Raw genomic sequence first — 27,996 nt, 5'->3', positions numbered from 1 at the left:
GGTTATGTTTTTTTTTATTCAGCTGACACAATTCTTTGAATGAGCTGATGAGGGGATCGCAAGAAAAATGTCCAGCATGTCATTTTGAATATCTAAAAATGATAATTTGTACAAAACAAGGTTACAATGATCAGTCTCAGCCAGCTAAGGCAATCATATGAAATGATAAGACAAATCAAAATATAAAAAGAATACACCAGGCCAGAATTGCATACAAAGCATACATTTCTTACTTTCTTGCTATAAGCTCTGGCACTTATCAGCCTTGTGAAGAATTTGCTAACCCTCTAAATATCTACAGCTGATAATTTGGTATAAGCATGTTTTATTTCGTTTCTGCAGAGCTGCTGTTTTGGTTGAGACGTTAGACCACAAACTCCCTGAGATCTCACGCAAATGAATCCTGTTCAGCCTGCAAACCGTGCACACCCCTCATCACTCACTGCTGACACTCTGTAGGACACAAACACGGAATCCTGATGCTGCAGAGAAGATACAAAGCTTGCTTCTTTTCTCTGGATCCAAGCACTTTCCAGATGGATTGAGGCACAAATGCAGGTCAACAGCAATTACTCAATGCTAAGTGGTGGTGATAGGCACAAAGTAGCTCTGCAGGACACGGCTACTGCACTTGGCAAACGTATGCACGATCTTTACAGTACATTGAAATACATTACAGTATTGTTTGGAGTGGAAATAAGTGGATGTGTCAGGACTGGCTGCTAAAGTTTGGTCTTTAGTTTACATGAGAATACCAGAGATAAGCAATCTCCAAAGTACTCTTGAATTTAACATTTCTCTTGTTAAAACAACAATAATCTAAACCCGTTGTAGATTGTGACAGTCTACAAAATATGAATAAGGCAACAGCTACATTTGTATTTCATAGACCTTAAACTGGGGAACATGGTTGCTTGAAGATCAATCTGAATGTACATTCTGTTTCACACAATATTTCATAGTGAAATATTGTGTCACTAATCTCTCATCTTTGTTATTGGTTAATATGGTAAAAATGCTGATTAGCCACATTTTTTGCTTTTTTTCACACACAGTTCAAGAATAGCATGATGTTTTCTTGTTAATGGCAACTCAATGTTGGTTTTGGTCTTTTCACAGATTTTTCCTTTAACTTTTTTTTAGTCTTCTTTTAATGCCAAACTACAAACCTAAAGAAACTCACTATAGCAACAGCAGCTTTAGTTCCCATGTGTGTACTGTATCATTAATGTATCATACCTGAGACGTAAAAAGTAAAACCATACAATAACATGAAACTCTTAAAACTATCTTGTGCATTTTACAAAATGAGGAAGGTTGGTGCATCCTAAGCAAGTCTGCATACAATCATGTGATTGTTTTAGGGATTAAAGAAATAATCTTTCAAATAAAAAGTTATTCGCACCTTGAGAAAAGTCACCCATCTGAGGTCACTCACAGTACCAACGTAGGGTTTTACTGGCCTGGTCACTGGCCAATGGGACCACAGTAGCTGTGTTCCCATGCAGAACGCATTGTTACGGCTTTTATATACACAATGGGCCGGCTATGACAGAGGCCCAAAAATACATAACAAAAATCAAACAGAGAAAAATAAACAATTGTATATAAATGATAAGAAAAGACATACATTTTTAAATTATTCAATACAAGATAAACGTCTCTGTAAACAAACTTGACTTCTCCGTGGAAAGAAAGCCTGAGGACGCTTGTGTCCTCTCAAATTCATGAATACGGAGTCACTCAAATTGAGAGTTCGGATCCCCAAAAACAAGAGGAAAGGGAGGGACATCTTCAGGAAAGGGAAGCGATGTTCCGGTTGTCCTCTAGGTGTCCATTAGTGAACGGGTTATAGTCCTAGCCCTTGGTGTTCTAGGACTGCATTGATTTGTCAGCACCTTTAGCTGAAACACACAGGTCCCACAGTGAAGCTGAACTGATGTGTCGAGTTGCCGCCTCCCATCAGTGCTACGTCTCTCAGAGGAAGCAGCTGGAGGTCCTCAAACTCAAACACAGACTCCCGAGTGACAGAAATGCTCTCCTCTCCAGGCTGAGACACAGGGGACAGAAGACATCATTATCATAATTACATTTCCTGTGAACCCTAACATTTTTATGTGTCAAGACTTTTGGTATTTCCTTTGATTTCAACAAACCATTATTTTGTATTTCATAGCTTTCTCTTAGATTTAAATAATTGTAAAAATCCCGTAACATACCACGCAGTCTTTAACTGCTCCGACAAAACTCTGCTTCCTGCTGTCAGTGAGGAACTTGATGTCTCGGTCCACGGGGCCCAGTCTATGTCCTGGGTGGCAGGAGAAGGTCAGATTCTGGAGCGCAGTGCTGCTGTGCAACCTCAGGAAACGCATCTGCACCACATTAGCTCCTGGATAGTAAAACTAGTGAGAAAAAACAACAATGTCATGGATTATCAATACAGGCTGGTACGGAAGAACAGTAACAATGATTTAAAAGGTAAAAACAATCATTAAGAGAATGGAAATGACCAAACGTCATTAGTCAAATAATCCATTGTGTGACAGAAAAGAACAATAACTGAAAAAGCTTCAAACCTCCTCCAGATAGAAACCTTGTAATTGCAAAGGGTTAAATGGCCCTCTATGTGCACTGGTAGGCAAACAGCACCGTTGTGCTTCCATGTGTATTTGCAAGTATTTAAATAAGATAGCCACACAAGAGTCACAGTCAAATTACAAGTGTCACATACTGTATATAAGAAACAGAAGCAAATGTATTGCCTGCTATCAGACTGTGAAATTAAATCCCAAAACTCAGTCTCTCTCTCATATTTAAATGTTGCCTGAAGTGTTTTTTTTTATCAGAATCAGAATAACTTTATTCGTCCCAAAGAGGGAATATTGCAATTGTTCTGCCTATTGCATGATAAGCACAAAGGCAACATTTTTGTTTCTTACACAGATATTTGGCGGAAGAAATAGTTTAAATTGACCTCAGCTAGTGATGAGCATCAGATTGTGCTATCGGCAGACACAATCCATTCCATGTGATTTTGCCCATTAATCTGTTAATCATATGTCAGCATTTTTTAGATGTTGTGTATTTCTATTGACCTTAAGGTTCAAAAGCACCAATAAACAAATACATATTAAGTTTTGGTGGTAGCTTTCTCTCACCTGAAAGCCCCGCTCCAGCCTGCTGAGCCACTGAAAGGATCCTTCTTCAGAAAATTCTTCCATCCAGGCTTTCATGGGCAACTGCAGGCGGAGAAAAGAAGGCAAACGTACCGATCTGAATTCAGGTCCTGCTTCCATTTAAGAGACTCGTGAAGGTCAACAATGTTCAGACAGCTCCGGATTAGCATGCAGCTCAAGCATGAAGCAGAGGTAAATTGGCTAGCTTGGTGGGCGATGCATTCACTTCATGCCTATTTGAGACCAATCCATATTATTATTTGGTTGAGTGAGTCACATTTTTATGTAGTATTGACTGTGTTAGAGGTGAGAGAGGTGATTTGTGTAGACTGCGGTAAAGAAAGGGACGATAATAACCAGAATAATAACGTCTGTGAACCTCCTGAAGGAACAAGAGTGGAGGCAAACATGAAAGAGTGGATCCCATTGAAAATAGAAAGGAAGGGTTAAAAAAGAGAATGCTTTTTACAGTCTGTTCACTTTCGTGTAAAAAAGACGCAATGCATTGTTTCGTTATATGCTAGAATCATTAGGTTACCTGAGGTGTAACAATTTATTTTCTGTTTTCTTATAACAAACTTCGATGTTTTTAATCCTATAAAATGTATGTATTGGAACGGTTGGAGGGGAATGAATCACAATTATGTAAATCATGTAGCAAATCCTTAAAAACTGAAATGTGTAAGAAATGGTGTGTGTGTGTTTGTGGCAGACCATGAATATTGGGAATGAAGTCAGTGAATCAAGCAATATTAAAAATGTGCTTATACGGTATAAATCATATCCAAACTACCAACAAATGTTTTAAATTGAAAACATTTGGATTTTACTTTCAGGTGACACATGTGTAGTCCTCTCTGTAGAAGTCACTAAGAAAGTGGGGTCTGACTGACATTTCGTCAAATTGAAATTCAGGAGGTACAACAGGGCTAAGTGGAGTTAGCGGTCACGCCATTGATCCAGAGGTGCAATTTCCTGCAGCCTGTCTCAGCTGATGTGTTTCTACCTGAGAGTCTCGGGGGTGGAGGCAGGTCTGTTTGGATGTGGAGGAGAAGCTGCAGTAGGCCAGCAGAGCGTCCGCCGGGCTGCCCTGGTTCGGATCAATGTAATACATTCCTGCAGAGAAAGGTTAGCGGAGCTCAATGAGATCTGCAGGGAGGAAACGGATGCTGACAGAAAGGCCTGAGCGCACTGGGAGCAGAATAACTCCAATGCCCTTATGTATAAAGAAATAGCATTTTCTATACAATTTTGCTAAAAGAAAAACTTATTTACAAAAATGTATTAAAAAAAAGTCTGCATATTTAACAGGATTAGGACAGATAAGATATAAACAAAATAAAAAATAGGAATTTAAATAGTGATATTTTACATGTGCAATAAGAGAAGCCAAGGCAGGGGTGTAATTTGACTAGCAACTGCAGATTGCACTAGAGATACATTAGATCCTTCACTTCTGATATGTATTGAACATCTGAAGAACAAGGTATGAATTATTCATAACATATGGATAGAAATACCATCCAAAATGTGTTGCATTAAAGCTTATATTCTTTAGTGTGTTTTGATGACACCAGTATTAACATGTTCATTTAACCATTTTAAACAAAAATAAACGTCATTTTCCTGTACTTCCATTTTTGTGTATATATTTCATTTTAAAAAAACATTTTATTTACATTTTTACAATAACTACATATAATATTTATATATTTTTTTCCTGTTTTACAACCTTATTCTTCTTACTCACCATTTGTACACCTAAGCAAAATCCTTGTATGTGTAAACCTACTCTGATTCTGTGTCTGATTCTGTAATAACTGTTATCTCAGTGTTTGTGGGACTGACCGCTGCTGTAGTCGGGGTGACAGAGCCACAGCTCCAGGCAGGTGGAGGCTGGGCGCTCCTTGCTGCCGTCGGGGGGGTCCAGCAGCAGCCGGAGCTCCAGCTGCAGAGAGTCCAGCAGAGTCTGGAGCAGAGAGTAGTTGGGCTTATCGGACACGTACATCAGATCCTGGACAAGGGAAGAGCACAGCAGAAACAAACAGTCAATTACACTGCAAACCGCTGCTGTCTTAAGATGCTCTCATGAGAATTATGTTTATATTGTAACCATGTTACACTTAATACTAGAAAATGGACAATAGACATGAATCGCTTGCCCTGAGTTGAGTCAGCGTCATGTTCAGTGACTGTCCGGGAGGTCCAGGGATCCCAGGTGGACCCTTTCACAAAGGAAATATGCACATATAAGTATATACTACAAAAATAGTATATATAGAGAAAACATTAATGAAAAGTGTTTTCTGATACAATATACACTGACATAGATCCATAGAGTAATGGTATCAAGAGGTAAAAGCTGTTTGTTTTCTGAGCTGTTTTGGAAATGTGGTGTTAAATTAGAAAGAACATATGAAAAGCACAGGTTAAAATACTTTTGTTGGCAACAGAACTGCGTTAGCAACATTAGCTGACATGCTAAAGTTATGTTTTGCTCTTGCTTAATGTTTAGCTGTGTTAGCAAAGTTGTAGACTGGTTGTTTTTGACTGTGAGTAAGTAATAATATTTAAAAATGCATGTGCAACGTCATGGCTGATTATATCTATGACAGCGGTGTACAAGTTAATTTCACTCTGTACTGTAGTGCTGTAATAACGGACCATAAACGACTTTATGCTTATGTTAGCTAAAATCAAGTTTAAACCAAGCAAACTGTGACGGCTAAGAACTATTTACACGACTCTAATCTCATATGTTATTGATCAGATGTATAGACATTGTATACATTTGAGATGTAAACTTACCGGGAGCCCCCTCCTGCCGGACAGACCGGGGAAACCTGGGTAGCCTTTCAAACCCTGCAGGGAGAAGAACATGTCAAAACACAACCCTGCACTGTTCTACAGGGCAATACCACACTACTAACACATTCAAATGGAAATACAGTAATGGTAAATGCCTTTATATGCTGACTATGACCGCAAAGTGTGACAGTTTTATGATTATATGTGCCATCAAAGTAAACCAGTATGACGTTAAATCCTCTACGACTTTCAGCGCTTCAGATAAATGTCTATTAGAGCTGATTTGTAATAGATCTGACATGAAGTGAGTGCTTGAGTTGATCATATCATACCTTCAATCCAAACATGCCCTGCACCAGAGGAGAGAACAACAGAATAAGAACTCATTAGTATCATTTTTCCACAGGGAAGTGCATTTATGGACAAATTGCTCTCCAGTGCTTTTATTTTCTGCATTATGAACCCATCAGCCACGGCTTCACAGATTTGATCATCTAACTCAATGGGTTTATTCCCCTCTATGACACATGGAGCTGAACACAATCACACTGTGCTGGGGAAGTGAATGAATCCAAAGACTGGCAGCCTGCTGAAGAAAAGAGTATTTGCCCCAGTTCTTATAAAACCATTTCCATCACACGTTCCACTTTTGAGCCTACTCCATTTTCAGGCAATCTGGTAAAAGTGACAAAATGACAGATGAACTGCTCGAATTTAAATTGGGATATCCGAGGAGAAATAGGTACAAAACGCCTAGCCTGAATCAACTTTGCGCATCTTCAGTTATTTCCCAAAAAAAAGGCAACAATACAAACTGAAAAAAGAGTTATAAACATAATTGAAGAGGGATATAAAAACCAGAAACAAAAGGAAAGCAAAAAACATACAATAGGTTAAATATTAATTTAAAATGTGGGAACTGTATTCAAATATTTAAGATGTCACGCTAAATACTTATATATGACTTACAGGCAGTCCTGGCATCCCTGTCGTACCCCTCGGTCCTGGTGGGCCAATATTTCCCTGAAGGAGAGAGGGGGACGAGCGCATTGTCAAAGTTGGACATCACAAACACATATTCAAACAAGTGAAGCTTCAAAAGACAAGAGAAAACATAATGAGATACATCTATGATCTTAATTTGTTGTACCTGATCTCCCTTCACAGCAGGTGGACCAGGCACTCCGACAAAACCACGAATACCCTGAGAAAAAGAAAATAAAGGATAATAGTAACACAGTTGAAAAAATACTCAATACTTCTCCTGTACTGTTTTGTTTAACACACATGTTATGGCTATTGCGAGCTGCTTTACCACCACAACTCCATACATGTACCGCCAATCATTATAATATAGTTGTTTTGCAGACATGATGTTGGTATCTCCGTATGAACACATTAAACATCTTACCTTCATGCCATCAGCTCCAGGTGGTCCAGACAGTCCCATGTCTCCTTTCTCTCCCTGAGGACACAAACAACACAGCCAAGCCTCTACATTTACTGCTGATCAGCAAATTAAAATCAAAGCACACTGTGCTAAAAAACAACGGTTCTGACAGAGCCTGAACTGAGCCCAGCGGGCCGAAGCATCTGATGAGTCTGAGTACAACAACAGCTCAGTATTAACCATAATGTAATTAATGCCATCCTTCCATTATAGAGCAAACTGCACTTTGAATATTGCTATGATGAGCCAGATGTACAGTCCAGCTGTTGTTACCCTCTCCTGTGGGGGAAGTGAATGGAGAGGACACACCATTGCCTTTCAATTGTTAAGCACTGTATTTATTGGGCATGAAAGTGCCTTTTTTTCTAAGGTGATGGGTTGTTCTATGTGGAGAGGAACCGATATGTCTTACATAGAATGTGTTCTTCTTTACGCATAAGTTTTTTTTTAACAGTATTTGTTTGTATCTATTTTCTCATAAGGCTTATCCTGAATTTAAATGACCCAGTGCTTATTGGAAACTTCGATAAAAACACAGATAGATGAGTAATAAACATTGAAATGTTACTTCAAACAAAATGTAAAAAAACGAGTGAAAGTGATTCTTTATTTTAAATTGTATTTTTGAAAATGTATGTTTATAGCTGTAGTAGCTAACGAGAAACCTTCAGAGGCAATTATTTTTTTACTTTAATCATTATAAAAATACATAACCTTCCTAAAATATGCTAAATCAGATCAAATCCAGTTAAGCTTGCTCTTGAAAGTGAAGATTTCCCTGAATCTTTGTCAGGTTTCTTTACCTCTTTCCCCTCGTCACCTTGCTCTCCCAGATCTCCACGTAAACCCAGGATTCCCTTGTTGACAAAAATAAAAAACACATATCAAATTGATATCAATTCACCGAACGATAGAGAGCTGTTTCATTTCAAAATCATTTCTTTTAAAAAACCCTTTCTCTCCAAAGCAGGACAGATTGTTAAAAAGACAGTTTCAAAGCTAATTTGATAGATAGTCTTCTATGAAAGACAGATGTTAAGTAAGTAAATAGATTGACTTACGATGAACCCCGGCCACCCAGAGAGGCCGAACAGCCCTGTGTCTCCCTTCTGGCCCTGAAAGACAAAAACATGGTGTACAGTTGGTTCATTCGTTGTAATTAAATCAGACGAGCACAAAACCTGAGTCCTGGTTGTTTTTTTATCTCACCTTGTGTCCTCTCTCTCCTCTGGTCCCTCTGACTCCGGCCTTGCCCCGTTTCCCCTGTGGACAACATCCCAATGTTTTTAAATGAGGCAACAGAAAGCAAGAGCAGACACTCACGGAACAACCTCATGTTTTATGTATGAATCTGTTCATGCAGTATTGGTCAGACTGGCTGCTTCTGCCTATTTCCTTTTTCATCCCGTGCACACACCACACTATCTGTATGAAAAAGTCCTGTTTACGACACTACAGGTGTTTTATCACAAAGTTGGAAAAAGTACAAGTAAGTCCAGAATATATTGACCTTGTTGAATTCATCGCAACTGTGGATCAACTTAGCAATATTTTTAACATTGTTTAAAAAAGCATTTTTATCGCTAATTGTTTACAAGACAGAAACAAGCTTACCCTCCTTCCAAAATGACCTGTCCTCCCTGGCGATCCAGTCTTGCCATCGTTTCCCTGTAGTGGTCAAACACAACATAAATGGTGAAAAAGCTAATCAGTATCTTTTTCACAATTTCAAACTGGACTTTCAGCACTTGTATTGTTATCTTTATATTGCAAATTAAAGGAAGCTCCTTTTATAATGTGAATAAAAGAGCATAAAGACAAGTGTTTTCTTGTCTTCTTTGCTGTCATAAATGCCATTTTTGTTAAATGTGGGCTTCTTGTATAGAAATGGAACTGCTGGCGAAAAACTATATCCCCCCCAAAATAGTTCAAATGCATGTATCAGGAGGGGACAGGCTTTATAGAAAAAGTTTGACATTTTGTACAGATCGCGTTCACACCATAGTTTCACACCGGAATAAGTCCCTGGGGGAGGATTCATGGGGAGGATTAGGCAAATTAAGCCGCTGACGTCACTTCTTCTTCTTCTGCTTTGGATTTACTGGCAGGCCACAAACAACTTCACGGCGTATACTGCCGCCCAAAATCCCCGGCCGGAAATCCCCGGAGTTAGGGACTGGCTTCAGTAGAAGCTGATGGGACTCCCAGCAGCTTCTACTGAAGCCTTCCGAGTAAATCTCCAGAACGCCGACACCTCCTCATCTCCACCGCTCCCATGTTTTATTTTGTGTTGCCATAAATTAGTCTCTCTGCGTTTCTGCGCTGGGCTAATGCTAATGCTAATAATGGTAATGCTAGGATAATAAAATGACGGCTTCACAAAACTTTTTTTGAGTTTTACGGGTCGTGGTTTGCAATCCGCCCAGCCAATCAGACATAGGAACCTTTTTCTCCCACGAAAGTACCTGCTCTCCAGCAGGGACGGAAAAGGGGATGAAAAGGTTGTCATGAACAAATTTAGTTCCTGGGGCTTTTTGGTGTGAACGCAAATATATCGTAGTTCTGGTGAACTATTGTGGGAAAAGTACTCCGGTGTGAACGCGGCTATGCTTATGTGCTTTCTTGCAGTGAGTCGGATGATTAGATGGATACCACTATGATAGGATAGATATGAAGGCAGGACACGTGGAAACTTGTGATCTTACACAACACCAGGGTAGCCATTTCCTCTCACGTTCCAGTCCTAATGCTAAGCTAATGTGAGCCTGTTGGCTGCTGGCTCTGGCTTTATATTCAACCTTTATATATACAGTCTATGTATTCAACAGACAAACATGAGAGTGGTATGGATCATACAATGTAACCATCAGTAAGAAAGGAAATTAGTGTTATTCCCCAAAAAATTGAACTATTGTTTGGCTAAGTGGTCTAATGAAGCACAATTACATATTTTTACTATAATTCCAGCTAGATGTGTTGGAAAACAGACGGTATAAAACGTCAAATTACATATTAAAATGTATGAAAACTTTGTGCAACAATATGAGGCTCTTACCTTCTCCCCTGCCATGCCGTGTTGGCCCTCAGCTCCTTGTCTTCCTTTCACTCCCTGCAAAAGAGGAATATTTAGTTTGGTTCTCCATCAGAAAGACAGAACAAACACACACTTGTTTTGAATAATTTATAACGGCCAAACAAATGCCATAATTATAAACCAGCTGCTGAAGGCAGAGTACGATTTCATCATCTAAAGTGTGTCTGTGTTGCAGACATCCGCACACTTACAGGAGACCCTGTGGGACCCGGGGCACCCTGGGGTCCAATTTCTCCAGAAGGCCCCTGAAAGATGGTAGGAAGAGGAAAAAATAGCATGAATAGAGGGGGAAGAAATGCAATCATGAGCAATGAAAGTTCACATGAGACAAAGTTTAGTTTTCACCTCTAATCCGGGCAGACCAGGAGGTCCTTGGATTCCTGGCAGACCTTCCTCACCCTGCACAGGTAAACATTATTGAGCTTGTTTAATGGGTGTTTACACATACTGAATATGTATGTTATTCATCAAAGTATTTGTTAATAAGATGTAGCAGCATGCAGACATGCATTCTGGCTTTATAAGTAAAGAGATAAAACATGAAAGCCTCACTAACCTGTTCCCCTTGTTGTCCTGGGGCTCCTGGCTCTCCCTTGAGTCCTTGTGGCCCCACTTCCCCTTTCGCCCCGAGGTCTCCGTGAGGGCCAACTTTTCCTACTGGACCCTGCCATGCAGACATTAAAGATCATTGTTAGAATTACTACATTTTGTACAATGTGCAAATGTTTACTTCATGGTTAGATGCTTAATGACTGGGTTTAACTAAGAAGCATTTCAGTTTGATGTAAAAGTATGCAGACATCAAATACTGCACCACTTCAAGCATCTGCCATCCATCCCAAAACAACAACAAGACAATATTTCTGGCTGGACCTAAGATGTGGACCAACTGACAGACCAAAATGTCCATCCCTGGAGACATGCTGCATGACTATAGATGGACCACACACTATGATAGCACTGTAATTTCTCTCTAAATCACTAAAGTTTAGTCCTCCCCTGACACTTAATTCCCCTAATTACTGATTTGTACTATAAAAGATCAAAGGATGTTTAAAAACTGTGGCCTCTATTAGCGGCTACGCTGCAACAGAGCTAGGGACAGTATTAAGAACAACCAATGCAGGGCAATCTGCACGACAAGAGAACATAACATACAGAATGACATTTATTTGGTCATTTGGAAAACTTTAGAGACAGATGGAATATTTTTGGTGCTTCTCGAGGATACTCACAGGTGGCCCCTGCCCCCCTGAGTCTCCTCTGACACCACGAGCACCCCTCGGCCCCTGTGTGCGGACAGACAAACAGAGAGCAAATGGATGGCTTTCCTCTCACAGCTGCACTGTACATCATGTTGTGCAAAATCCTAAATGGTACCAGAGATTACCTGAGGCCCCCCTGACCCCGGAGGTCCTGTCATTCCCTCAGGCCCAGAATCCCCCTGGAGAGATGGAAGGAAATCTTTGAGCTCCATTGCTTTGACATTTACTCTGCGTCAGGTGTGCTAAAACGTTTCCCTTATAGAACCAGAACTGGCCAAAATGTTTACATTGTTTAGAAATGCAAATTGTGTGTGTGGGAGAGAAACTCCCTCTGGAGATAACTTTGCGATATTAGCCTTTGCAGATCATAAACATGCATAAAAAACTATGTAAGAAAACTACTTTAAGATGCAAAATGGTACTAAAATCCAAAGATCCCTAATTGACTGGGGACAAATTGACTTCCTTTGCAAAGTATCACTGACTAAAGTGTTTAGATTCTGATAACGACAAGCAATGTTTAAGGAACCCTAATTTAAAAGAGACTTCTTTTATCTAAAACCAAAATGTGAAACTTCTATTGGATCACAGTCCACACCAAACAGCCAAAATAATAGGTGTCTGTACAGATCGAACTGAACAATGGTTTGGTTTTGGCAGGCTCTGGTCGTGATTCAGTATTAAAATAGGGAAGTAACGAAATGAGAGCCAAGCGAAAAGAGAGCTAGAGAGAGGATGTGCTCAGAGAAGAAAGATGTTGGCTCTTACCTTCTGGCCCTGAGGTCCATCTGGCCCCGGGGGTCCCTGAGAGCCTAATATTCCCTAAAATGAGCACAGACACACCACCACATGAATGTAAGTGTGATCAATAAATGTCAATCATAGCTGTGGCAGTTCAATAAAGGTTAATTGAAAGGCCACCCTGAGCGGCATCTCATCAACAGAGTCAATACTTCCTGGAAACAAGCTCACCTGTAACCCCGGCAGACCTGCAGGCCCCACTTCCCCCATCAGCCCCGGCTCGCCCTGTCAGGAGGACCACATCAGGGATAATCATTAATCTGATATGTTTTGAGTTATGTCCTAAACCAAGCTATTGATTATTGGTGAAAGACCTAACAGAGACACAGCCAAAGAGTGATACAGAATAAAAGTGTGGAAATTCATCTTAGTAATATTCAGTTACTATTTTTTAAGACTATCTAGATTAGAACCATCCGAGTGAAACAAAGAGTCCTGAATTATTTCAGCAACCATCAAATCCACTCTAAAGCGCTGTTAGTTGTTGTTATGTTTTACCTGCTTGTAAAAATAATCGCCATTCAAAATCAATAATCCCCGTTTGGAAGAGACTTTAAAATGCTCCATATATCCTTTTTTGGTCCATTTGTTAGTCTGTATGCTGGTACACTGGTTTTTTGGTGTACAAGCTGACCCTTTGGGGATTAATAAAGTTGTTTTGAATGGCCATTTGGATTTCAAATACTTGTGAGTGGAGCTGATTATATGTTTTACTTATCCATGTTAAAAACGAAAATTAAATACAGAAAATAACTGGACTGAATGAATATCCTTAAATAAATAAAACCATGAGTTTTTAAAGGAACACTGCATCATATAATTCCATCCCAATACCACAAATACAAACATTTGGGATGTAAGCATTATGTAGTGTCATTACAATATTAAAAACAAATTAAGCATTGTCCCAATACTGTGCTCACCATGAGTCCAATGTGGCCCTTCTCCCCCTTTGGCCCCCTTTGGCCATTTTCTCCGAGGTCTCCCCAGGGGCCTTCTCGACCCGACAGTCCTATAGGACCCACTCCACCCTGCCGACAGTAACAGTCTGATCAGAAACTGCATACATCATTCTCAGTCAAACCAACAAAACCCTCTCCCTTCTTAGAGACGTGCACAATAGAAAACAATGTTCACCAGTTTGAACAAACCAAAGTGAAGTGAATGTACCTTCTCCCCTTTTGGTCCAGGATCTCCAGGTTCCCCAGGATACCCGACATCACCCTTAGGAGGAGGATAAAACATGGGTCTGGAGTTGAGTAACTTTCACTTTTCAATTAGATTAAGGCAAGGAGATTTATACCAAAAGATTATTTTAGTTTTTGCTGATTATAGTTTTTGAAAAAGTTCTGACTAGATCTGACAATTAAGTGTTATTGTCGTCACACTACTTTCACAGCCTCAAAGTAAAAGACAGAAATAGCTCATAGCAATGTTAAAATGTGTAAAACCATCCGAGTTAAACAACGAGCCCTGAATTATTTCTGCAACCATCAAATCCACTCAAAAGCGCCAACCATCAGAGTGTTGTCATGTTTTACCTGCCTGTAAAATGAATCGCCATTAGTAATCTTTGTTTTTCTTTTTGTCAGCAGTAATACTACTACTATGATTATTGAGCATTAAAATAAATACCTTTTCTTTGCAGCATCCATTTAAGTTCATGAACAAAGGGAAGTCAGAAAAATGACTTCCCAACTTGGCAAATAGGACCTTCCAAGGAGCACTTGATCAAGCATTACCCTGTCGTTTTTTTATTTTACAACATTTTACATTGAGTTAGGACTCTCTAAAAATACCTTACTACTTAAAAAAGCAATTACCGGTACTAGGAGAACGGTTCTGGACTACACACAGTAAATGTTTCAGAAAGCCCACCTTAGTGTTGTTTAATCAACATTTGAATCCTCTCATAGGAAATCTGAGTTAAGCACTGCCATCATCACAATCTAATTTCACGGTTTATGCAACAGAGATGCTGAACTTTTATTTCTACAAGTGTTTCACGAGGCAACCTAAATAGAAATTCTGTCTGACGTTGATCATTAATGCTAACGAGGAAATAAAAAACAACAACAAACACATCTGTTCACCATAGCATAGTTTGGACTGTGAGGCTGTAAAGTTAACAGCGTGATGTTATGAGCTCATCATTTACAGTATGAGACAGCAGTTGAACATGTGTGTGTAAACAGCAGATAAATGCACCTACCTCTTTACCCTCAGGTCCAGACGGGCCCTGTAAGCCTTTTAGGCCCTCGAGTCCTGTCTCTCCTGGAAGGCCTGGAGGACCAAGATTCCCACAAGACCCATGGTCCCCCTGTCAAACAAGGCAACATAAGTAGACTGGAAACAGATGAAGTGTCTGACTGCAGGCTTTAAAATGCTAGCTGGACGTCAGGGAGTTTAATTCCCTCAAACCCAAAGCGGCAGACTGTTCAACATTAAACAAAGTCAACTCTTACATTCTTGGTGTTTTTGAGGTATGAGCAACCAATGATGAAAAGACTCAGAAAGGATGCTGCGGTGATCACTGACCTGGTCTCCTTTCCGTCCAGTTGGGCCTTCATGTCCTGTTTGGCCAGGGAGACCCTGAGGAATCAGAAGTTCAAACATTCATCAACCAACGATTCAAATGTGCTCTGGTGACCTTGAATAATGTAGATGTAACGGCTGGTGGTGTTTGAACCAAGAGCAATGTGTTGAATACAATTGTGGATTCCTTTTGTAAACATTTCATTAATAATGAATGTTCTCAGTTTTAGACTATTACAATACAATTATTTTATTCTCTGCTAAACGTTAAAAGCCATTTCTTCACACTTAAAAAGCTCTAAGGACACAGCATTCACTTGTAAGAGTAAGGCTGGATGCCATCAGTACATCTACAATCTTATTTATGCAGAATTTAAAGTGTTTTATTTGCTGTGGTCTTTGTACCTTCTAATGTTGCCGTCCGAGTCAGCAGCAGATCATTAGATTTAACTTCAACCAAAAACATATGCAAACTAAATCAGCTTATTGTTTGTTCTAAACACTAAAACGTGTGCACTTACAGCACATGGGATACTCTTCAATGTGTTTCCATTTTAGAAACAGTTGGAAGTGCAAGAAAAAGTAAGGCATGAGAAGAAATCAATTATTTTGAAATTGAAAGCATGAACCCATCTCTACTTCACCATTGAACTAAACAAACCTGTAGTCCATTCTGTCCGGGGGGGCCAGCATCCCCGAGCAAGCCAGGTAGACCCTACAGGTATCAGAATCAGTATTAGTAACTGAATAAAAAACATTCATTAAAAGACTCACAACTCATGATTCTTATGAACTGTAGTTTACCGTATTTCCTCTTTCCCCTGCTGCTCCTAATAAGCCATCAGTACCCTGTGGCCCCTGAGGACATTAAACACACAAGGGGGTTAAAAACCTTTTGATGTTGAGACTCATCAACCAGGTAGTCAGACACTTTAATGAACATATTAGTGGACTCTCATATTTCCAGACAATCTGTACTGTTTAAATAAAAGCGGTATGATGCTAGGTACCCACTCACTGGGATTCCTGCTGGCCCCTGTGGCCCCAGAGGTCCTGAAGGCCCTTGGCTTCCTCTAGGTCCAGGTTTTCCAGCTGCTCCATCAACACCTTGGATACCCGGAGGGCCCTAGAATATAGATTTTATATCACTTAGGTCAAAATCATGTAATGCAAGCTTAGGTTTCTCAGCGTGTCCTATGTGCGATTTATCAATAACAGTATGTCAAATGTGACTCAATTAGATCAATAGAGCATTTCAAAAGGGCAATTGGCAGATGTTTTATGAGACACATGTCAGCACACATGTGAACAAATAGACACAAACACAGCCAGGCTTACAAAACGGTAAATTTGTTTTTAACAATCAGAATGACAGTTGACATTTGCTAGATATGTGAAGTTTAAATCATTAAATGTGAGTGATGCTGTACATTATCTGCATCACTGACTACGTTACGTTCACAAAATGTATTCAGTTATATGTATTCAATATTCATACCAACTGCCTTCTCTGCACTTTAAGTTAGCAATTACCAGATCAGAAAAACAAGAAAAAATTGTGTCCTGTTTACTGTTTAACTTACAGGTGGGCCCGGTATCCCTTTGGATCCTTCATCTCCAGGCCGACCCTGTGAGAAACAACAACGTGCTCAAGTCACTGGATGATAAGAAAACAGAAATTGAAAATCCAGTCTGATAGTTATGAGTTTCCCAGTGTATTCATTAGTTCTGTTAGACTGGATCTCAGCAGTGAATATACACTATTCTCAGTGGCGGCCGACCCATAGGGGCGCCGCCCCCCCTCTTCCCACATTAAAAATAAAAAAATATATATACAGTATATATTTAAAAAATATTTTTTATTTTTATTTTTAATAAACAAGGTAAATATTATTGTGCGTTAGCATTTTTTCGCTCAAGGCTCATTTAGACGCTTCTTGTAAGACTTGTGTTTTGTTTCGGTAAACATGATTCATATCATCAGTTAGCTGAGTTTCTTAAATGAGTAGGACATGAATAGTTTATTACATTTTAAGAAGCCCTGAGACACAGTTTCGTGAAAAAAAAAACGGGGGGAAAAGCCCCTTAACAGGTTAAATGGGAATTAAATAATTTAAAGTCATTTTGAGCGTTCCCAGAGCCCCGGTGTTCTGCAGTTTGTGTGGGCCTACTGTACTGTTGCACAGTTTATACTGTAGAAACTATGTCCAGGACAAGGTGTTTGGAAGTTTTGGAAGATTCATAGCTAACCACACTGAAGATTATGGAGGTATTGATCAGTCTTCTCATATTTTTAAGCCTCAATTTGTCCTTCCCAAAAGCCCCAGGCATTGCAACAACATGTAAGAAAAGCACAATATGTAGTTCTCTCTTACTTAATGCACACGCTTTTCCATTAAAGGTCTCTCTCACCTGAGGTCCCCGGGGCCCCTTTTCTCCAGAAGGACCTGGGAATCCCTGACGAAGAAAAACAGACACAGCAAGTCAGAACATGCTTATTGTTAACACCTTAGTCTGAGCACAAAATACCATTTGTATAAGCTAAATAAAGGTATATCATTTGTACCCACCCACCTGTACCTGTTAAACATTTCAAAACTGCACAGAAGAAAAGTCTCTGTTGGTCTAACAAAATGATTCTAAATATTCAATACAAATAATTGCTAATTTCAAGCACTCCACAAACTGTGGCAAAAAAGATAGAAGTGCTTCTTTTTCACTATACAAGTTTGTTTTCTTCTTGTGTAATACAAATATACCTAAAGATTGTCGTGTTTGATGCCGTTTAGACACATTTTCTAACCCTTTTGAGGTTACTTATGAACAGACATAGTCATGCCCACTTTCTGAAGTTTGGAGGCAAGAATGGAGGGAGTTGGCATCCTTTTCTTGTACTCATGTGTAACTTGAAACTTTATGTAGGTGTGCATTAAATGCCCTGATGCATTAGTTATTTCTATATTATTATTAGTGATGAATATAAACATCCAACTAACTATGACAAATATCCTTTCTGTGTTGGGGACGTATTTTCCTGGCCCCATAACTTTGACTTTTTTTGATCAGTTTATCAGGTTATACTTTCCTGTCTGAGACCAGGCAGCTGTAGCCTTGGCTGCTGTGCTCTCAGTGTTTTGTCTCCCTGTTCCTGCCTGTTGGCGTCAGCTGATAGGGGTGTTATGGTTATATCTTGTTATCCACAATGTTGATTATTCTCTCAGAACCAGCTAAATACATGGGTCTGGGGTAGAGATCTTCAGAATTGGTTTGGCATCCGTTGGGTCAACTCGTGGCTCAGCACGTCTTGTGAATTCTCCGGCCAAAGCTCCAAATAAACCATCAGTGTTTGCCATCAAAGTTCCTGCTCTCCCCGTGTCTCTCTGAGTCTCGTCTCCATTGATTCAGAAGTTTCCATCACATTCTGTATTTACGGTAAGTATTATTGTTGGTTGGTGATTGCTGAATATCTTGGACTTGGATCACAAAATTACCTTTGAAAAAAACCAACTGGATGACTTTTTTTACACTGAACAGATAATCATAGGTTAACAGATGTTTTTACTTTTGGACAACAAGGTTTGGCCATCTCTACTATTTAGAAATCGAATTACATTTGATCCACTCTGACAAGTGTGGACCTGATACTTTTTCGAAAAAATATGCAAAAAGCCGAACCTGGCTCAGGTTTTCAATTTGTCCCTTTTGTTGGCAGGACTATGTTCACCAATGTGTTGCTCTCAGTGCATTCATGGATGTGAGCACAAAAGTATTCAGTTTGATACAGTGTGAGGAATTGAAGCCGGTCACTGATCAATCATCCCTCTCAGCACTGTATAACTTCGCTCCATGACAGATTGATGGATTTCCCCCCAACACAAGTATAGGCACAAATAGAGGGAGGACTGTGGACAGGAAGTGAACTTCCATTAGTGAAAGTGACTTCATCCATGCAAGCAGATTTTCTTATTCTCAAATCTAACCAACCAAAAAGGAAGAAGATGGATGTGTCGGGTACAGAAACTTTGCAGAGTTTTAAAAAACAAAAGTTTGACCTTTCAGCTTCATATGCAACTTCACCAAAGCAGAGGGAAGTCCATCAGTATAGGCAAGGGAAATAAATAGTCGTATTATCACAATAACAACAAAATAAATATTGTCATTGCATACAGGTCTGTTTGGGGACAGGCAGCAAAACAACTCTGCTGGAGTTTAATTCTGCATGTGTCCTGTGTAGAAGACCTGTTGTTTTTACTTCAATTAAAGGTGTAGCTTCACAGTTTTCTTATTTCACTCCCTAGAAAACCTAAATCTGTAGCCAAGTCATCGAGAAAGTTAGGGATCATAAGCAACAACCAGTCAAAGTAGGTCCATTTGTTCTACTCCCTTTCGGGCTTATGTTGATTTCTCTGCTGTCCAACTTTTCTTTTTCTTTTCTTTAGTTGGACAGTTTCAATACCATGCATCCAAAGTTGTGTTTTGTTCACAAATACAAAAACTAATATTCAAAATGCATTCAATGGTGACCGGACAGCGAGATGGTAAGCCAGAGATTCCTGTTTCTCATGTGAATTTGTCAAACACAAGTTTTGTTGAGAAGCTTTGGGGATATCTAGGTTACTTCTTATTGTATACTTTCCATATGTCTTTCTATTTCATAGCAACAATTCTACACATTGGAAGAAAGTTGTAACGTGTAGAACCGTTTTTGAGGATTGAGGATATCACCTGGCACTGATGACAGCAGGGGACAAGCTGAAGGACATTTGACTTTACTCTGCCACCAATGACCAACAAAATCAATCGCTGTGACCTGTTCGCCTTCATCAGAAGCCAGTCCCTGCACACCTCACTGGTTTACTTTCATTCACCAAACTCTCCTTGGTGTGACCCAATCACAGCGGCTGTCTCAATGAAATCCCCTGAACAATATTCAGAAGTAAAATCTAAAATGAACTTCAGACACTTACTGTAGGACCTTGCTTCCCCGCAGGCCCGGGTAAACCTCGTAAACCTTGCTCGCCCTGGTGCAGAGAAAAAAATGAATTGTGTTGTTTCTCATTATTGATGGTGTTTTTGCTAAGACAGAAAGCACATCTAAAAAGAATAATCTGCATTTTCAAAAATATAATAAGAATAGTAATAATATCCTATGTCGCGTAAAACAACAAGTTTGATAGGAACCTTCCTGTTCCTTTTTCAATCGGAAAAAAGCTAACTTTGACAAGGCTTATTTTTCGAGATAGGTGACAGTAGGATGAGCTTACCCTTTCTCCCATGAACCCTGGATTCCCTCGCATGCCCACGTTTCCCTGGATACCCTGATGGTTGAAGAACAAATATAAAATACATTTGTTTATCATCAGTTAATGTCTCACTGGCTCATCCAGCACTACACGACAGTTGGGAAATAAGGTTGAAAAATGACAATGGGTATGGCTCAAGGCACATTAAAAATACCATTAAAAGATAATTACAAAACAAAACATATATTATATCATTTACAAGGACTGCTGTATATTTAAATGTCTTCCATAATTTCCTCTTCCTTTTAGAAGAACGAAGACTTTTCTCAATAGGAAACAACTTACTAAAAGTTTAATAAACAATGTCCTTTACAGGAGAACAAGGTACGAAACTCAATCAGGTAAATCAGTTAAAAACCACTTAAATTAACCCTATAATGAGCTTACACTAACCTTACCCTCATAATGTTGTATTGCTTTGTTGAATGCCCAATCTTGTACAATAGCCTTAATTGAAATATGTATAACAAACCTCTTTAATAATAATATATAAACACAGCAATTCGTCAACTCAAAAGTGAATTATCATCTTGCATTATGTTACCGTAGCAAGTCCTTATGCAGTAGTTATTTGGTAGAAAGCTTTTGAATTACTTACATGACCATCAAAATGTTGTTTAAACTGTCTAACATGAACAGGTTTTAATGTGCGATGTTACAGTATACACTTGATGTACTGATATGGAAAGGTACAGGTGCAGTCCCTGTATGTGCCCCGCTGAAGAATCACTTACATACATGCCTACTGGGCCCTGAGGTCCCTCCATGCCTGGCTTCCCTGTGAAACCCTGAGAAAAAAAACACATGTCTATATAACACAACATACACACGTACAGCACAGCATATGTCTGTGTGTGTTGGTGTAATGGAGGTCATGACCGATCGGCTTGTGTACTCACCTTTTCTCCTGGAGCTCCAGGGGATCCTGGAGGTCCTGGTTTCCCTGGTGGCCCCTGACAGATAAAAGATGTCTCTCATTAAAGGTTCAAAGAAGCAGTCAATAACATCTGATTATCTGTTCAGCCAATCAGATTACAGGACTGCAGAGATCAAGCGTATATTTCCTGGGGTTTCAAATGCTTGTTTGCCATCTGATTGGAAATTGGATTAGACGATTGAGAATACCACAATGTTTAAGCTCAGCTAAGTTTCTCAGATGCTTTTCGTTGCTAAAAGCTCAACTTTGAGAAACTAAGAACATCTGGCGGGACATTCATGTGATTGGTTGTTGGTCGCGGTGCTCGAATAAAATCCCCAAGCTTCAGACACGCCCAGCTCCAAGCTTTTTTTGAAGCTGTAGTGTGGAAGGGCCGTAAGTGTTTCTAAGACACAGCTTTGTGTCAGCTGAGACTTAACCCTCTGTATCCCTAAACAAACCAACATTTGCATAATTTGTTATAGATACAAAATATGGGAGCTGAAAATGTTGTTTAATTTTCTAATGTCCAACAGTCATTTAACAAATCACTTGTGATGATTGATTTAGTCTGCGATACAAATAAAGACCTTTCAGCTTGAATGTGATCAAAATTGTTTAATTCTACATGTTTATTTAAACATGGTGACACGTGTCATTTTAAATAAACCATTTGCACAAACCAGATCCTGCGACAAAAATAAAATGCAATGTTTCCCCCTATATTGATAACACTTAACACACTTACATTAAAATGTTGTATATAAATAGATTCCTTTTTTCTCCAATTAAACTAAAACAAATGATTTATTTGTCCTATTCTTCAAGCAACAAGAGTCCAGGAAGAACATATCGAAGTGAAAAACCATGCCAAAGACAGCTAAATGTGTCAGGAGCAACAAAAACAATAAAACGGCCCAAAAACTGCTTGGCTGTTCAGAGAGTTAAACATTTGTTTCACAATCAATCAATCCTCTCCTTCTCGAGCTTTATGCTTCAGAGGATCTGCTCATCTACAGACTTCCTGCCTCGCTGCTTCCTCTCCAAAAAGCTCAGTTTCACACAGTAGCTTCTGTCATCCTCCACTCTGTCTTCCAAATGACAACTAGAGAATAAAAACAAGCTTACCAGAGAACCTGGGGGGCCATCTGCTCCTCTGTCTCCGGCAAGTCCTTGAAAACCCTAGAAAAGTAAGAGAAGTAATACAAAAGTTGCTAAGAAATGGGAAGAGGCTTAAAGAAGTGAAAGAGATGATGAGACCAAACATCTAAAAGTGCAAATGTGGAACAAACTGTCATTTTAGAAGTTAATCAAGGTGCACTGAACTGTTGCGGTATTGGTTTATATGAGTTGATGCAGTGTATTTTCTTATGGCTTGTGCTTTCTCAGCCATTTCATCGTTTATCTGCCATTACGTTTGATGGGAGTCATGAGGCTACTCCATAAATGTCATTATGGATAATAGTATTGGTGATTAAGAGTTTAATTTAAGACTTTTACATTTAAAATGCTACATTTGTCTTTGTTAACTTAAGCAGTCAATGGAGAAATTGTCGTAATTGTTCATTTGGCAAAACCAAAGTGATAATTCAGCAGTTGTGCATCTGCAGTTCTTAAACAGTAAATCTCATAAACAGTCAAAAGCTGGACGAGTGTAACAATATGGATACTTCTACCCCCCAGCTGTCGCTATCTTGGCAACGTAGCAGAACTTGTCAAAAGAAATACATAGGGTACTAACTGAAGTATCTTAATTGGGACACATCATTTGTTTGGGCCGTTTTGTTTGATTATAAAGCAAAATAATGATGATTTAAGAATAATGATTTTTAAGACAACTGTGTCTTTCCATCATTGGAACAGTATTGGAACAGTGTCGGGAGGCGTGTGGCGCAGTGGGTTGTGCGTTGGTGTTCGGATCAGGGGGTCATAGGTTCAAACCCCACTGCAGTCAGCATGTCGTTGTGTCCCTGGGCAAGACACTTCACCCCAAATTGCTCCTGTCCACAGTATTGAGTATGTAAGTCGCTTTGGATAAAAGCATCTGACATGTAATAATGTAATACTTGATATGTTCAACAATCCAATTTAGGTGTAATGTTAGGATTTATATATGGTCATGTGAATCCATGTGTGTGTTTGCATCACACACATGGATTCACATGACCCCTGATCAGCCCTTGCCACTGTCAGTGAACACACCTGATACCATTAACTGCTGGTAGCCGGTTCAGCTCTCTCCTGTTCATGTTTGTTGTGATTGCCTGCTCATTAATCCATAAAACCTGCTGTATTTAATCATGGGCTGTCTTGTAAAACTGTAAGAAGGGCTTTTATTCTGTTGAACCCTGCAGCGCTTGGCAAAAAGTCAAAAAAGCAGAGCTAGAGGGATGATGTAATGAACGCTGAGGTCATTGTGAGGGTAACGTTCTTACCGCTGCTCCTTTACTGCCAGCACTGCCAGCTGCACCTGAGGGACCCTGAAACAGAAACACAAGGAGAAAATACCAACAATGCAATTTCTCCCAACTGCAAAAAGTCATTTTGGGAGGAAATAGTAAGTATCATCAAATAATAAAGTCTCCTAAATGTATCTCTATCTAATCAAGCCATTTCATCTGAATTAACTGAGAAGATGCCACACTTGATCTGCACATGAATATAAAGCTACAGCCACAACATTGGAATATACTCTCTCGCTCTTGTCAACAGCAGCAAAACCACATACAGTATGTTTAAAGGGCATATAGTGATGTCACTATGTTGTGAAATTTAAAATAATGTAGTCCAATGGAGGTGTTTCGGGGTGGGGGGAGAGAAACTGCCTCTGGAGGGAACCTTGGGATTTTAGCCTTTCCAGACCATTTACATGCACAACAGCCTATAACACACTACAGAAAAGGGGAAATCCCCCAAAGGGCCTCTTTAAGATAAGAGTCATTGTGAAATATGAACATGAAGCACAAAAACAATTAGGGAGTCTCCATATACCAGTTACCAGGCCAGAGGTGTGATGCAGGTGCTTTGATGCCCTCTTCTCACTAACACTTTGTAGCATTCATGCCTGAGGTGCAAAAGCTTAGTGACATCAAGGTGACAGGATGTGACAAGTCCCCACTAAGGCATAAAAACTGGCAGCAGGGGGGAGACAGGCTCTGTATAAAAGGTTCAAAAGACCTGTAGGGTATTTATGTGAAGGACTGTTTCTCGGATGTGGTAACCTTAGGGTGAAGATAACAGCACTAAGACATACAAAGTCACCGGGCAACTCCCACACCTACAATCCCATCTGTATACACTTTGTGTTTCAAACAGATTTACCAGACAAGTTAGTGAGCTTTTTTGCTGCTGATTCCTGGATTCTGTCGCCTTTGGAAAGAGCTAAGCCAGCTGTGTTCTGTGTTTATGCTAAGCTAAGCTAACTCTCCAATGGCTGTAGCTATATATACGTACACTAGTCAGATAAGGTGGTGGTGAGGATCTTCTTAGCTAAGTCTTTGGCAAGAAGGAAAATCCATTTTAAAATATATTCTTTCAATGTGTTCCAACACAAAGTCTTGAAACAAGTGACTTTTTATAACTCAGTAACCCCAATTTATAATTTCAAATAACAATTTTCATGCCACATTAATCTGTTGATTATTTGTTATGATTAAATGATGTATCATTTATGGCACATGTTAATTTCCCATCGCAAGTTCACAGAGGGTAAGGTGACGTCTTCAAAGTCTGACTTACAGCAAAACATCATATAAAACAAAGAAAGCAGAAATGTCATTTTCAATTCTACACTTCATTTTTTGTGTTAAGTACTAAGATGAACACTTTGCAATGTTTTCCTCCATTGGAATAAGGCAATTCTCACAGTGATGTGCTCTCTCAATCATGGATACAACACACTAATGAAGACATGAGACACGAACTGTTAAACTGCACAACTTACTGTAGAGCTGAACATCAACATACAACTTCTCACACAATACTGCCCCCTGCTGGCTAAAGCTACAATTACCTAATCAGAGTAACCTGGACTCAACTCGGCAGTGGGTTTGACAGTTTGAGGGCATTTCTGTCTCAGCAGCGTTTCAGTGTGTCACTTCTTTAAATTTCATCCAACAGCCAGGAAATCTTGTATTCAGAGAAGCCTTTTTCTTAGAAAGAAGTGAAGTGTGTGATGATGTGAAGTGAGGTGTCTCTTCTTTCTATACCTATCACCAGTGTTTGCCTCTAACTTCGGACTTAAACTGAGACAGTTAATGTGAGTAAATAAGTCATGATTTTAATAATAAACTACAATATAAAATGCTTGTATAGTATGTGATAGGAGCAAGTGGATACAGACAACATTTACAGGTGATGGAATTGAAATATGATAGAGAATGGGAACCTGTGTACCAGGCTTTCCTTCAGCTCCCTCTGGTCCATGTGGCCCTGGCAAACCCTGTCAGATACACACACACACAAACAACAATTATATATAAACAAATCCAGAATTTCAGGGTAACCTTAAGAGGCATCTGATTAACAGCTTGAACCAAATAAATAAAGGACTTAGAAAGGAGGATAAAAGCCATTTAAATCAGAAAAAGGATTATTACTTTTTACATTAGAGATGGACACATGAAAAATATTTAATTCCTCACTACTCTTAAGGTCTTAAGAGTCAGAAATAAACATTTAATCCAAAATGTGACAATTAACAAATATTTACGACTTGCATTTTGTGGCCAGATTTATATAGGATTCAGGAGTTAATACATCTTAAATTATTAGCGACAGGCTTTCAGTTTACCGATGGACCCGGTTGGCCGACGTGGCCCCTCTGTCCAGGTCGGCCCTGGAGACAAAGCATTGAGAAAGGGCAACATCAATACCTAATAACTGTGGTTGAATACACAGAAACTTGCACAGGTATCTAAAAGTCCAGATATTTGTCAGGAAAAAGGAAATGGAAAGAATAATGCGTATTCTAATTCTAATCAGGCAATATCAATAAGTCTTTATTGTGTTAATTAAATGTATTGTATTACCTTGCTCCCTCTGGGTCCTGGTTTGCCGTTGCGTCCATCCGGCCCCCTGTTTCCCTTCAAGGAGGTTCAGATATTAGTGATGGTTGCAGACAATCAATATCTATTATAAAACTGTCTTTGTGCTACCTTGTATGTTTTACTGATTTATATTTCTAACCTGGGTGAAATTATGTTGAATTTTATAAGCAGAAATGATATGTAATGTTATGTGGTATATTATGTGCAATATATACTTTATATACATATGCCATCTTTAATAACTGTAATTTATACCGGGCTGCTAAATCCTAAGAACTGCTACAGGATTTGATTTGTAGATTTGATTTGATCTGTATTTTTGAAAATGATGTAACTTTTTTGTTTTTGCATATTGTTTATTATATTATAACTTGGTACCTTTTTAACACATTTCAGATATGCAACACTAAGATGTCTGTGGCTCCTTCCTGCTGAAACGCTGCAAATTTCCCCTCTGTGGGACGAATAAAGGTATTCTGATTCTGATAATGCTTCATATATCTCAGANCTTTAAGACTGATATACAGTCAATTTCAGTTTTTTAAGAAACTCCAATCTTCTCACAAACTTGAAATAATTCCCCTGTCAATCAACCAACCCAAAACACAACACACAGACATATAAAGCTGTTATTGTTTTTCTAAATATACCACATTGGAGCTAACCAACTCTGTTTGTGGAAATATTAGACGTTATCTCTATCAGACCCAGGAAACTATCTTACTAGTTTGATGAATTCTCTCTGCTGGTTTGTCAGATATGCTTTGTGACGGGATATGAGAGGCGGCTCATGAAACTCTATCAAGCTGTCACGCCGTTGATTGCATGGCCACAGTGTCATCGCCGCCCCTCTGATGTACGATGGACCTCTGTGAAGATGGACCGGGGGAGGTAGATGATGGACGCTGATAGTGAGGATATAACTTTCCCCAAGTGAGAGGGAAGCAGAGTTGGGTTTTGCTGGAGCGATCGGTGGGACTCTCTCCAGGCTTCGAGGCAGTTAAAAGCCTTCACCGTGGGAAAAGGTACTTATCTGTATGTGCTGATAGGGAGGGAGGGAGGCTGTAGTCGGGATGATAAGTGTCGGTGGAGAGACTTGTGAAATATTCCTGAGTGCTAGACCGAGTCTCCTCCTGCCCAAATCATTGGCGGTACGAACAACATAAATAAAAAATCAGACGGCAGAGCGAGGAAGAGACAATCATAAAAGCGGTCAGAACTGAAAGCAAAACACCATTATAATTACACAAAGGGCAATCAAATCAAGGCCCAGAGTTTCCCTCTGAGGTTCTCTGATTTACTGAGTGTTAGTGTATACAGACTAATTCATCAGTGGACAGCCAGCAGCAGGGCCACAGCTCTTATTGAAACCTCCCAGAGGCTTTGCACTTAAACAGAGGCAGGGCTCTTCACACTGCAAACTAAAACTTTTGAAAGCATAAACGAGTCACCAATGCTCTTACAATTAGCCAGGACATCGTTTGCGTGCCAGTATCCTGTTTGGGTGTTCATAATTTCATACTGTACAGATATTACATACTGAACCATTCTCTGGGACTTTTTCTGCTAAGCCTAGTTTTAGTCAATGTCAACAATGTGG

General features: G+C 39.5%; 1 protein-coding gene across 1 annotated transcript; it reads right to left on the bottom strand.

Annotated features, from left to right (window-relative positions):
• Positions 1-12: 12 nt before the first annotated feature.
• On the bottom strand, positions 13-26,446 carry LOC104963967 (collagen alpha-1(II) chain). The gene is made up of 41 exons (XM_010792664.1): positions 26,379-26,446; positions 26,141-26,185; positions 25,744-25,789; positions 23,784-23,828; positions 22,477-22,530; positions 21,332-21,385; positions 21,167-21,220; positions 20,394-20,447; positions 20,097-20,150; positions 17,542-17,586; positions 16,713-16,757; positions 16,148-16,255; positions 15,934-15,987; positions 15,791-15,844; positions 15,133-15,186; positions 14,807-14,914; positions 13,765-13,818; positions 13,518-13,625; positions 12,766-12,819; positions 12,562-12,615; positions 11,919-11,972; positions 11,764-11,817; positions 11,085-11,192; positions 10,874-10,927; positions 10,720-10,773; positions 10,490-10,543; positions 9,049-9,102; positions 8,644-8,697; positions 8,496-8,549; positions 8,238-8,291; positions 7,396-7,449; positions 7,135-7,188; positions 6,954-7,007; positions 6,317-6,334; positions 5,985-6,038; positions 5,339-5,401; positions 5,025-5,190; positions 4,183-4,292; positions 3,159-3,239; positions 2,220-2,402; positions 13-2,050 (listed from the first exon to the last, which is right to left on the bottom strand). The coding sequence occupies exons 1-41, from the start codon at positions 26,414-26,416 to the stop codon at positions 1,901-1,903; spliced, it is 2,763 nt and encodes a 920-aa protein (XP_010790966.1). The 5' UTR covers positions 26,417-26,446; the 3' UTR covers positions 13-1,900.
• Between the last annotated feature and the right edge of the window lie 1,550 nt (positions 26,447-27,996).

Source organism: Notothenia coriiceps, unplaced genomic scaffold (assembly GCF_000735185.1).
Source record: "Notothenia coriiceps isolate Sejong01 unplaced genomic scaffold, NC01 NC01_scaffold00036515, whole genome shotgun sequence".
In the NCBI taxonomy this organism is placed as follows: domain Eukaryota; kingdom Metazoa; phylum Chordata; class Actinopteri; order Perciformes; family Nototheniidae; genus Notothenia; species Notothenia coriiceps.
This window is presented reverse-complemented; position numbering and strand designations above follow the sequence as displayed.